Source organism: Gavialis gangeticus, unplaced genomic scaffold, assembly GCF_001723915.1.
Source record: "Gavialis gangeticus isolate Ggan-Ray unplaced genomic scaffold, GavGan_comp1, whole genome shotgun sequence".
NCBI lineage: Eukaryota > Metazoa > Chordata > Crocodylia > Gavialidae > Gavialis > Gavialis gangeticus.
In genome coordinates, this window is record NW_017729025.1 from 154,289,715 (window position 1) to 154,302,771 (window position 13,057).

Consider the following 13,057-nt stretch of genomic DNA (forward strand, 5'->3'; position numbering starts at 1 on the left):
GCTGGGGGTGGGGCGCCGGCGGGACCGGCCGGCCCCCCCATTGGCGGGCGGCTGGGCGCGCGTCACAATGGGTGATTTGCATGGGGCAGGCGGCTAGGCGGGCAGGTTGTGCGGCACCGCGGCGTGGGTTGGACTGGGGCTGGGCGAGGAGCTGCGGGCGCCACTGCCCGGGGCCGGGGGGCAGTGCCAGTGCCAGTGCCAGTGCCAGTCGGAGCGGGCCCGCCTGCACCAGTGGAGGTGAGTGAGGGAGGGAGGGAAGGAGGGAGGGAGGGGGCAGGCTGCAGGGCCTGGGGTGCCCCAGTGGCACCTTCCTCTGCTCTGCAGGCTCTGCCCTCCCTTCCCAGCCTTCCTGCTGCCCAGGGAGAGGAGTTACTGAGAGTGCCGCCCCCAACACCCACTCCCTCAAAAGTCCCAAGCCAGAAGCTTCCCCCCCCCCTCCCCCCAAGAAAAAAGCTCTGGAGAAACTCAGAGCGTGGTTGTTCGGGCCCTTCACAGCCTCCCGTCAAGTCGGGACTGGCCCTGGTGCTGGCTTCCAAAAGAAATCTGTACCATCAGGGCTGTTTGGGGAGGGGGAGAAAAGCCAGGAGTGAAGCACGCGGAGCCTGGCTTGCTGGCCAAACTGTGGGGGGAAGGGAGAGGGGTGTCATACACAGCAGTGCCCAGCTGGACATGTCTGGCTGAAAGTCACCTGCCAGAGCAGCGTGAAAAAAAGGAAGAAAACAGCACGGGAAAGCCTGGGGAGGAAAAGCTGCCTTCCTGAGGTCTGCTGCCTGCGGGAGAGGCCTTCCTGCATCTTCCCCGAAGCATCTGGCTGTGGCCACCATGGGCGACGAGCGAGTTGCAGTGTGGGGCGGCTCCAGTTATGGCAAGTGTGAGGGCTTTCTTTAAAAAGAAAGAATTATCATCGTTGTAGGTCTGGAGCTCCCTGGGGGGAAAAGACAGTCTCCCTGCCTGCTGGGAACGTGTTGCACAACAGGGTCCTGATCTTCATTGGGCCAGGCTGCCGGCTGTGGCTGGACTGAAACTGCTAGATCTCAAGAGTGAGAGGAAGCAGCTAGTTTGAAGCGAACGTGACATACACACTAGAAAAGAAATCCAAAAAAAAAAAAAAAAAGCCCTCCTTGCTTTCTTGCAAGTTGCTGGATGAAAGTAAGCCAGATCACATGTATTGTTGCCTAGGCCGGGAAAGGGCGCATAGGCAGGGTGGCTGAATCTGGTACACTGTGGTAGCTTGTCTCTTCTCAGCTCTTGATGTGATTTGTCTCTTGTGTGTTTCAGGTTGCTGTGGTGGGGCGGGCAGGTTATTGCTGGCTTCCCAGAAGCGTGTCTGCGTGCATTGGGTTAATGCTCCAGAAGTAGGTGAGCCACTGACTAACGCACATTGTGCTGTTAGCGATTCCACTGTGCGTGTGACAGCGGCTAACCTGCTTTTCGGACATCGCTATGTCTACTCCATCACCCTGCCCCAGGAAGTGGCAATGCTGGACCCTAGGAATGGCTCCTAGTTCCCAACAAAACTTTATGGAGCTCAGCAACAGCCCCTGGCAAGTTTGCGGACCTGCGCTCTTTTGGAATCTTCCGAAGCATTTGTAGGAAGCTTGTACCTCTTTTTTTTTTTTCTCCCTGGGGATACATGAAAGACTCGCAGCAAGAAGGAAAAAACAACTGCCTTTGTTAAAATAAGTTAATGGGATATAATTGGTGCATGCATGTGCCATTTGGACCACCTGTACTCGTTTTTAGCATCGTGTTTAGTAAGCGGTCTTGGTGCAGGAGCATTAAGGGACTTAATGCTTGTGGGCCCTACTGCAGAAAGGATCCAGGAAGTCGTGAGCAACTTGCCCTGAGCTAGGGGTGCCAAGCCAAATGCAAAGGATTCATGGGAAGGTTGCAAATGGAAGGACATGCTGATGAAAATGAGCCCTATCCCTCCCCTTTATCCCACCCTGTCCTTTCCAGAAAGTAATGGTAATGGACATTGAGCCAAATTAGAGAGAAGCTCTTTATCCAGCCAGTGAAGTCTTGGTACCCAGTCAATGACTAACTGAACTCCTACTGTCAAGGGTGTGTTAATAGAAAAAACTGCATGGCATTGCCCTGGATGAGTCACCTTTAAAGACAGACTCTCTAATCTCTTATAAGTAAAGCAGAAACTGGTTTCACCTCCCAACTGTTTTTCTCTTTTTTTTTTTTTTTTTCTGGTAAATGTTGCTATTTGTCTCTCAAAGAGGGCTCTAATTTCCCCAGATTGATCCTGCCCAGGAAACTCTCTCATTCATTTCTCTAGCAGACTGTGATGTCACATGTACCCTTACGACTTCATGGCTTGCAAAGAGCTGAATGCTTGGGGGGGGTGCTTTTTCCAGATTATTTGTGGTTGCTTTAACCAGCTGTAAAAATAGAGGAAGTGACCAAGCAAATTTGCTTTTACCATAAAAAGTTTTCTTTCACTTTTGCTCCAGCTTATGATCTAGGGAGATTGAAGAGTTTGCTCTTAGGGCGTGTGCAGTTTTATCTCTAGGTCACTTTGTGAATCCAAGCCAAGTTAGAAATATCAGGCATCCTCCAAGAGTGGTTGGGAGGCTTCTATTTGCTGCTGCCTCTGAACTTTTTTTTTTTTTTTTTTTTTTTTTTTTTTTTTTTTTTTTTTTTTTTTCCTTCTAAAACTGGACCCTGTGGAAGACCTGGGATTTCTTCTTATGAAAGGAGCAAGGAAAAAAAGGCATAGGTTCATATAAAGTCAGTATCAAAAGGAAGTTTAAAGTCACTAAACTACATGGATTCCTCATACAGCTACAAATCAAATAAAGCAATAAATTGATTTACAGAGAAAATGTCTAGTCACCTAAGAGGCCTGGTCTCAGGAAATGTTTTTTGCAGGGGGCCCTGTCTGCTCTTCAGAGGAAAACAACCACTTCTGTTCCCTGATCAGCACAAGCAGGTCCAGTTAACTGCCCTATCTAAACTCTGGAGCTTGAGAAGGAAGGAAGTAGCTTTGATGGCTGGTGGTCACAGCTATGGCTGACTCTCTTCTGAAATATTAAAAATAGGGTCTAAAAGGGTAGAGAAGGGGAGTCTTCTCTCTCTTCCCCCCTCCCCTTTTTACCTTCACAGTTTCCACAATCTGCTTTCTCAGCAGAGATGCCAAGATGAGCATAGACCATAGAACAGGGGTCAACAACCTACAGCCTGCAGATTGAATCCAGCCCACCAAGAGGTTGGATCTGGCCCGGCATTGTACAGGAGATAGGACAGCATGTAGGTTTGCTGTGCCACTATTCCTCTGCTGCTCTCTCATGCCTGTGCTTACCCTTTTAGCAGAGGGGCTGGGGATCTGCAGTGAGAGTCAGCATAGGTGCTGTGGAAGGTGAAGATTTGCAGCGCACAGCAGAAGACTGGGTTTCAGGCTCTCCCACTTGCAGTAACAAGATTACTGACCCCTGCCATAGAGAACGAAGTACTGTATTTTCTCACATACAACATGCCCTACAGTAAGAGACCATATTTTTATAAAGGCAGAATGAAGAAAAAATAGATAAATCTTTCCTTGAAAATACTGGGAAGCAGCATCAAGTAACAAGTAGCAGCAGCTAGGGAGCCCAGCATGCTTGTTGTGCTGTTCCCTGTAGAGCTTGGACAGTTACTTTAACAACCCCCTCCCCAAGCCCATCAGAAGCTTAAGATACAGGAACTGCTATTACTGTATTTTCTTGTTTATAATGCGCATACCCTTATTTCCAGCAGCTGATTTTTTTTTTAAGATAAAAAAATGTGTGCTGTATGTGAGAAAATATGGTACTGGCTCCTAAGGATTGCCCTCCAGGAAGAGACTGTGGTGTGACACAGTAGGAGGGTGGAGCCAAGGGGCTCTTCTGTTTGGAGAACTGACATACCGATTCTGTGACCAAATAGAGGCCAGTTTTTGGGGCCCTCTCTACTCTAAGCACTCGCTCTTTTTCCCACCACCTGTCTTTGGTCCGTGAAATTGGAGCTGGGTTGCTGGTAGGGAAATGGTGGGAAATTTGAAGGAAAATGATAGTGTAGGCAGGAGCCCATGGATCTTCACCATGGTAACAGTCACTGTAAAAAGACCTCAAAATTTTGTTCCGGTAGGGAAGCCTCTTAACAAGCCTGCAGCGGACACTGACAGTTATGGAATATGATGCATGAGTACGGAGTCTAGCATGCACCAGAGTTAATTGTTCAGGAGGAATCTTCATAATAAGCATATCACAGCCCAATATTCACAGATTACAAGATCTCATGGTCAAAATCTTGTGTTTTTTAAACCGCTCCTACCAGGAAGCTGCTTTTCATATAATGTTAAAGATGTGACAATACCATCTGATTCCTCCACTCCCTCTAAAAAAAAGAAGAAAGTTATAATGGTATAACACCAAGCCACACTACACCCTTCTACCTGTGTAATACCCTAGGCAACTTCTGTAAGCTAAATAGAGAGTTCAGAGCAACAGGGCCTTTTAATTTGTATTTTTTAGAAGAAGTGGTTACAGCTGAGCTGCTGTTTCCAGGTTCTTGCAATGCTATTAGACTCACCTGCTACACAGTCATCTGAACCTCTCAATAAATATCACAACATATTTGTGCCATACATTCAGTTTTACATTGCCTACTCGGATGCTCATGCCTTAAGCAAAGCCATCTGCAAGGCATGTTTATGTTATCCCAAGACAGCTGAACGTGAAGACCACTTTTTACTACTTCTTACTGTCACTCTGATCTACAATAGATATCATAACCTCTTGTGTTATTTCTGCTTTTACTTTCACTGCCTCAACAGCAGTAGAACGTCCCCTGAATTCAATAGGAAGGTGGAATGTACCTGCTGCAGTACAGTGCGTCTGGACAACACAGGCACGGAAAGATAAATCAAGCTCAGATGTTACCAGTTTGCTCCACAGAGCTGTTTCAGATAGCTGTAGGAAAGCTCTCTTAACTCTAAAGTCTCACCTGGCCCTCCTCCTCCCAAATTACTAAGGCTTGTTCAAGCCACTCAGAAGGACACTTGCTATGTGTGAGGGAACACACCCTGTTAGATGGCATTAGTCATTTTTATGGCGTATGTGTGTGTGTGGGTACACAAATTACATCTTAACAGCTGTAATTAAACTGTTTCTGTAATCTGGCATTCCCATTTATGAGAAAAACATTTACATGTAAACTGAAGTGGGCTCTGAACACTCTAGATGAAAAACTGTACAGTGTGTTGTACAGCCAAAGAAGTGTATGCATCTCTCTGTAGTAGTGGACAATTCTGAAACAAAGTTCACCCAAGAGAAGAACCTTCAGAAATTCTGAAGGTAAAGCTACATGAAGGTAAAGCTACATAAAGGAGGCAGGCAGACTTGGAGTTCACCCACGAATGCTAGGAAATTTGTCTTGCATGTGGCAATTGCAGGTGACACGTTTCTTGGATGTTGCTGGAGAGGGAAGCCGGCATGTTAAACAGAAAGGTGAATTATCAATCGCTTAAGAGCAAGAGGGAGTCTTGCTTTTCCATAAAGACAAGCATGGGGCTTATATAATAAGTCTTAAAAATATATCTGCTGGCAGGAGGTTCCATTGGGAAAAAAACTCACTTATCTGTAAACAGCTGAGAAAGTCTACCAGACTCCTTTAATGTAGAGAAGAAACCACTAGTGGGAGAGGGTAGAAATCATGAAAGCAAGGTAGCATCTTTTCTTTTTACAAATGATGAAGGAATAGTCATAAAAAAGAAAATTATGATAGAAGTAGTTAGCGTGCTCTGACCCCTGCACCACACCCTCCTCCTGACTCAATTATATTTCATTTTCTGGCCCCAGTGACACACCCTTACTGGGTTTTGGGTCCCCAGGAGCAACATAGAGCATTTGTACATTGCTTGCGGCCAGTGGGTGCATTTTCTTGTAGTCACTCACTCCTTGTATGCCAGTTCCTGAAGAAATCTGCTCTTTAGATAGGACATGCAAAACCCCTGGGAGTTGAACTACCATTTAAAAGCTCCGCTTGTCAGAAACAAATAACCTCAAAAAGTGTATCATATGGTGTTATTGTGGTGTTCACCTGAGAGAAACCTCAAGGCCTAAATACTTGTTTGAGAGAGAAAACTAACAATCTCAGTTGAATGCTTTAGGGCATTGCAAGCACCATGGCTGGGATAATAACTGAATAAGAATAGTAGATTTTAGACATTTTTTTCTTTAAGCTTGTGGTTATGGTAGTGATAAGACACCTGAAATTCTCCCTATGGCTGTGATTATCCGGAAATTTTCCATTCTGGTAGAGTCTATGGGTGCCTTAAGCATCATAGAAATCAGAGGCTAAAGTATGGATCGCTGACCTGTTCCGATAACCCTATTCACGTGTTCTTATTTTAGTCGACTATAAGAATTTATATTCCTCCACTGGAGTGAGCAGACTGATCCCAGTACATGACAGGACTCCTATAATCACAGGGACATGAAGAATCATGCTGCAGTCTTTATCTCCCCTAAAAAAAAGTAAAAAAATAAAAAAAATGTCATGGCCTCGGAACACATTCATTCCGGACTTTTGTAGCAATCTTCTAGGCGTTTTCAATAACACTCTCTCCATGGGATCTGTTGGGTGGTAGCTGAATGTTGTAGCCAGCTAACACAGGGGTAACTTTGAGGCTCCAGCTTTCTGGCTTGATGCAAACACTTGGAGCATGGGGGTGCATCAGCTCCAGGGGTGAGTATGGGTTGTTCATATGCTTCCTGCCAGTTGCTTCCAGGTAACATTGGCATCTACCATAAGGCCCCCTGTCTGTCGCCTAGGAGAAACACATTACACGTGCTCCAGCTGAACTGGCCTTGGGTGGATCAGAGAAGAGGAAAATAGCTGATAAGCATGTCTCATGTTCTCATATGTTCGGAGGACAACCTATCAAAATGCCTTGATTTCTTGGCTTCCTAGAATAGCCTGATGACTAAGATACACTGTTTACAACTGGCATGGCTAGACTGACCTGACTCATAGGGTGGAGGAAGGTGTGAGAGCTGGCATGAAGGATGTAAACCCACAGCAGATGCCTTGGGTATCTCCCCCTCCCCCTTCTGATACCCTCATCCACTATCCACGGTAGGAAATAGCACATGTTCTACTTGGGTGTCTGTTTCCTCTTGTAACTCATTACACTTTAATAATGTCTTTGCTGAGCTCAGGAAACAGCAACCCAGCTTCAGTATTTTTGCCACTTCTAATTCAGTTGAAGGTGTGTACCATCAGCAGAGGGGTTATGTCTGGCTTATACATGGAGTGACCATGGAAAATCTGGGACACTTCCTCCCCCTCCCCTCCAGTCAGTGGCACTGCTGCAAGCAGAGATGGAGCAGCATGGTGCGGCAGGCGGGCAGGCACCACTGCTGCCTGCCTGCATGGCACACTATGCTGCTCTGCCCCCCTGCATGCCATGCCCCTGCCATTCTGGGACTCTTGTTTTATTTTCACCTACTGACTGAGACCAGCCTTCAAAATCTGGGAGTATCCTGGCCAAACCAGACCGTATGGTCACCCTACTTGTACAAGCCAACTGCAACACATACTTGCATGCGGGGGGAAGTACAGAACTCTAGAGAAAGAAGCCTGGAAGGGACCTCAGGAGACTATGAAGTCCAGTCACATGCTCAAGGCAGGACCATCCCCATCTAAAACTTACCAGGCAAGTGTTTGTGAAACCAGCATTTACATTTCTAATGGGTTAAGCATCTCCAATTCAGTTATTCTATAAAGGTGTACCTCTACCTTGCCTTCTTCCAATTATAGACATCCCACCACTTTCTAGGAAAATCAGTGTCCAGCACTTAACCACCCCCATAGCTAGAACTGCCTTCCTAATATCTGGCTCAAATTTCCCCTATCACGGTCTTAAATAGCAGCAACTTTCCATATACCTCATGGGCAGAGAGAATAATTGATCACCATTCTCATGGCAACCCTTCTTTGAATATTTGGAGACTTAAAACCCTTCTTCCCCCCTCCCCACCTTTCCAATCACTCTTCTCTTCTGTACTAAATAGTTGCCATGCTTCCAGTCTTTCTTCATAGATCCCATCCCCTTTCTCTTGCATTCTGTTTTGCCCATAAGCACCAAGTCCTCAGGCACTCCCAGCAGCCTTCCTGATACAGCTGAGATGCAAGAGTGATGCCATTGATAGTAAGCAGACAAATGGAGTCCCTAAAGACATGATTCAGGCTAGTGTTGACCTTCACAATAATCCAGTATTGTGTAACATTTGTTTTTCCTTCTGCACTTTAAAATACAACGGTTTTTCTTACTTCTTTATTCCATGTTCCTCTTTATAGACTCCTGGGCTCTATTAAAGTAACCTGTTAAGTCACATGGTTAATGTTTGGGATCGGGATGCCATCACCTTTTTGCTTAGATATGACAGTTTTATTTGTCCATGAGTGAAGTTTGGCTTTGCAGCTGGCATAGCTTTCTTTGCCTTTGTGGGAAAATCCAGCTCTTCCTCCTTTTCAGAGGTGAAAAGTCTATACCGAAGGCAGTGCTCCTGGTCACATTCCAGCCCCTCCAGAACCCTCGTTGGAGCATTGACACAGGTCCCCTCCTAGAAGCCACCAGGCTGCCTACACACAGAGAGGTGTGTTCTCCCTCAATGCACCAGTGAGCTTTCTAGCTTTCTAGTTGCTCTATTAGTGGAAAATTGGGCTGAATGGCCCACATCAGTTCTGGGAAGTTCATGCCAGAATGGAGCGGGTGCAGTTGGACTCTCTCTCCGGGAAGCAGAGATAGTGCTGGCGCTCTCTTGGCACAGGCAGGCGGGCTGGCACAGCACTGCAGAATTTACTCCTCTTTTCACCTCATCCTTAAACACAGATGGCAGATTTGAACGTACGCTGCCAGGGCTGACATCCTTATGCCTCAGTCCATAGCTGCTCAGCTCCTGACTTCAGCTTTTAAAAACCTCTCACTTTCCCTTTATTGCCTGTCTGTCCAACTGGGTACTTACACGTTACCAAAAAAAAAAAAAAAAAAAGAGCATCCCCTGGGGCTCGTGCTTCCCTAAGCTATGAAGACATCTTGCCTTTTGCTAAAGAGATGCTTTATAATAAAGAAATAGGGGAATGAGGTCTGAGAGGAGTTGGCTTGGTATCAAGGCAGACTACTCACCAGCCATGGGAGCCCTGTCATGTAATGATAGGGGAGGAGGGAAAATGCTGAAAAACAAGTAATTTTGTAATTCGACTTTTTTCTTTTCAGTAACACTCACAAGGTATCTGGCATAGTTGAACACTAAAGTCATCAAGGTTTTATGCTATCCACACTATGAGGTGCTACCCTCCCACCCCCACTGAGGAATCCAAAGCATAGCCCTCTTCCTTTTGCTGCAGCATAGCAGACAGGATGAGGAGGACAGCCCACATCCACACATACCTCTAAGTCCACCAACCTACCCTTTCTCTTTTCTGCCACTCTCCAATACGTGCCGCTTGCCTTATTTAAATAAAGTGGTTTCTTAATCTCATAGCAGCGAGTAATTTCTTCCTGCTGTGTTGCGGTGGCCTAGAAAAAGGACAGCACGATCTCCATTGTAGCAAGAAGGCATCTCCCAGGGCATGAAATTTTAATTAGGAACAATCAGGCAGCCTTGAAATGGGAATGGCAAGCAGCAGAAGTCAAATCATCAATAAAATATTCAGTGGCAGAAGTGTAGTATTGACACAGCCTTTCGAGCACGTAAAAGCTGAAAGGCAGAGCACTGTGTGGCTAGTTAGCATAACAGTGCCGGCTGTTCCGTCTTGTTAGGTTACATGCCCACAAGCCATTAAGCAGAAGCCAATGCTCAGTGCAAGAGCGTACATGCAGGGAGCATTGGCTTGTTTTTGCCTCGTGGGGATAGCCCTTCAGCGAGTACAATGGGAGAGCTCAAGAATTGCATGGATTATGCACTTTGGAAGAGCTGGAGCACTTGCAAATAGTTACTAGAGTGGCTGCAAAGGTGGGTGCACACTTCTTTATGCAGGTTGGTCCTTCAGTCTCAACCAGAAATCTTGAAAGGTGCCATGAGATGTGATGCGATAACCAGGTGTGAGGAGATATATGCAGGATCAGGCTGGTCTCTGCCTGGCCACTTCCCACCCACACTTCCTGGCCCCTCTGCAGGTAGGGAAGTACTATAATAAAATTAATTTTTAAGTGGGGTACTACTCAATTCAAAGTTATGGAGGGGTGCCTCAAAGTACCTTGAGTCTATGAAGGCTGAGAACCACTAGTTTAAGCATCTCAACAGCATTCAGGGACCTTAGTTAAAACAGGAGGCACCTGGAGGGAAACTAGAGTGCTGTTTATTAAGAGCAAAGCTCAGGACCTTTTGCCCTCCCTACAGCTTGAAGAATCTCTGGCAGGGAAGGAGTACAGAAGTGAAGTGCTAGTTGCAACTGGGATCAGACCAGCTGCTCTTTTCTTCTTCACAAAGGAAACAGGGCCACAATCCCTGAGCAAGGTGTATGTAAGGAGGGTAACGGAGGGAAACACTTGGCTTTGCAATTCCTCTGAAGATAGATGTGTGAATTTCGGAGCAGAGGTCTAACAGCAATGCGTGAGAGTCCGGTGCCCATTTAATCAAGTCAGGATGTATGAATCCCTGTTACAAGCCCCAACCACAGGTGACCTAGAGGCAGGCCCAAATATGCCACAGCAAAAATTGCAGAAACTGCTTCCTTGAAACCTGGGAAGCCTCAAGGCAGGATTAACAGGTCACTGTAAATCATTCCAGCTGTGCAGGGTCAGCCATGATTCCTCAGCTGAACCACAACTGGATTTTCTAGAGCTGAAACGTCTCCCATCTCCACTTGCTCTGGGCCCCGACTATCAGTGCATCGTTATACTGCATAATCCATGCCCCCCACCTCCATCACCTCCTCCCTCCTATCATGTTCTCCAAACTGCAGACCAGGAAGGTAGAGTTAGCAGCAGGCAAAACACAACCACCTTATAAATCCAACTCTCCAAACACTTGGGGAGCAGACCTAAAAATTCATCCCCTGAACACGACCTTTACAAAGGAAAGAGAGAACAAAATCTCTCTCACACGCTAGAAAATGTACCTGTGCGCTTCACTGGCCTACCAGTGGGAACTTTTGGCACTAATGAGCCTGTGTACAAAGCACAGCTAACTGTTGAGACAATATGCAGGAGTCAGCTTGCAGCTCAGAGAATGCTCTAGGGAAGCATTAGCACAATCCCACTCGGAGAAGGGAAGTCACTGGGCAGGTTTTCTATTCTGCTTGGACCTCCTCCTCTATTTGTCATGCCAGATGCCATTGTAAGACACAGGCAGAGTCATTAATCAAAGGCATTTATTACCTTATTAAACTCAACTGCCTTCGCAGCTGCTGGACAATGTTTTATGGAAAACCCTACAAAATCCCTACTGGCAGCACTGCAGGAGTCTAACACTAAATAGCTGGCAACAATGGAAACACCATTTTACCCTTCAGATTTCTACTTTCCACTTGCATGCTTATTTGCAGAGAAGGACAATAGCAAGTTGCTCATTTATGAAAGCAAGCATCAGAGCACCAACTCCAGTGCACCTGATAATCTGAACTTGCAACCCTGCTGTCAGGGCCCCTCCCCTTTCCTGGACAGATCCAGTCACTGGCAGATACATGCCTGCTGCTGCTGCTAAACAAGCTATTCCCACCAGTTATTAAATGGTTAAAGAGATTTTTTTTTAAATGTATTTATTTTATTTTATTTTGTAAACTATTCTGGCCCTCTTGCCTCCTCTGCTTGGTTATGGACTAGAACATTTTGCATTCTGGGAATTAGAGGCTCTGTCAGCAGAGCTAAAAATGCTCCCATTCAGGCAATGCAGCAGATTCTAGCGGTCTGGAGACAGACTTTCCATGCCTGTAGAGATTTTTTTCCCCTGCAAGTGATTGACAGTCCCTTTTGTGCATGATGTAATCCAAATGTAAATATACACAGAAATAGCTGAAGGAGCCTTACATCTAATAGGAGAAGCCACTGTAATGTAAAAAACAAAAACATGGCAGCGAAATTAGCAGAGACTACTCAGGATAATCCCAGGACTGAGCCAACTTGGAGAACTACCCACCAGGCTTGCCAACCAAGTAAGCGATCTATGCTACGATTACCTTTATGGCAACCAGATGCAAAGGAAAAAATACAAGCAATGGAACATCTTGTTTGGAGCCAACTTTGGATATAGATAGTCAAAGCCTCAGCTCGTGTAAGCAGGTGCCACTCCCTGAACTTCATGGAGCAATATCCATCTATGAGTAGGTGCCGATCTGGCCCAAGATGCAGGCATCTGGCAGAAACCCGAGGTGTCTATGCGCCCTGTGCTGTCAATCCTCTTCAAGCATGCCCGGGTGTCACTACATAATGCTGAACCAAGACTCCTACTGCTGCAACTACATTATGCTGTGAAGCAGTGGGAGTGGGGGTAGGAAGGGGTCTTGTTTCCTTTACTGCAGAAACGATGCAATGGATTAGAGGTGCATTCCACAGAAAATAAGAAGGGTTTGTCTTCCCCCTACAAAAGGCTCATTAGATGCGAGAGGACCAGGTTGACCAGACAAACCCGTTCGAAACAAGGGCTCTGTAAGAACATGGAGCAAAGACTGCAACCAAGCCACCCATATTTAATTTGGAAAGAAGCTGAAGCTCTTCCCTCATGTCCCTTTCCTTTGGGAGGGGACTCACCTCACCTGCAGTATCTGCAGAGCCTATGGCTTCTGTCCACCCTGCAGCCCAAGGCTCCCTTGTTTTGTAATACATTTGTCTTTGTGAATGCCAAGAGTTCAGTCACCTATGCAAAGCAACATGCTTGGCTGAGAACTCAAACCCCCCTTATCTTGTATTTCCCCACCTGGGTGTCAGGTAGTCAAAAACAGAAGAATCCTCAAGGCTTGTAGTAATTGATGGCAGTCGCTCATCATGGTGTCCTGTGACCAGTGGGGTCCCCCAAGGCTCTGTCGTTGGACCCATATTGTTCAACATCTTCATTAATGATGTGGACACTGGAGTCAGAAGCGGACT

General features: G+C 46.3%; 1 protein-coding gene across 2 annotated transcripts in view; it reads right to left on the minus strand.

Moving 5' to 3' along the window:
- Window positions 1-2,657: 2,657 nt before the first annotated feature.
- RASSF7 (Ras association domain family member 7) overlaps window positions 2,658-13,057 on the minus strand; it is a 77,656-nt gene continuing 67,256 nt past the window's right edge. For both annotated transcript variants that reach the window (XM_019519811.1, XM_019519809.1), the window contains one exon: window positions 2,658-4,360. Coding sequence is in view for 1 of the 2 variants with exons in the window: in XM_019519809.1 (XP_019375354.1) it covers window positions 4,314-4,360 (47 nt within the window). In the remaining variant the exon portion in view is untranslated. The remainder of the gene's footprint in view (window positions 4,361-13,057) is intronic.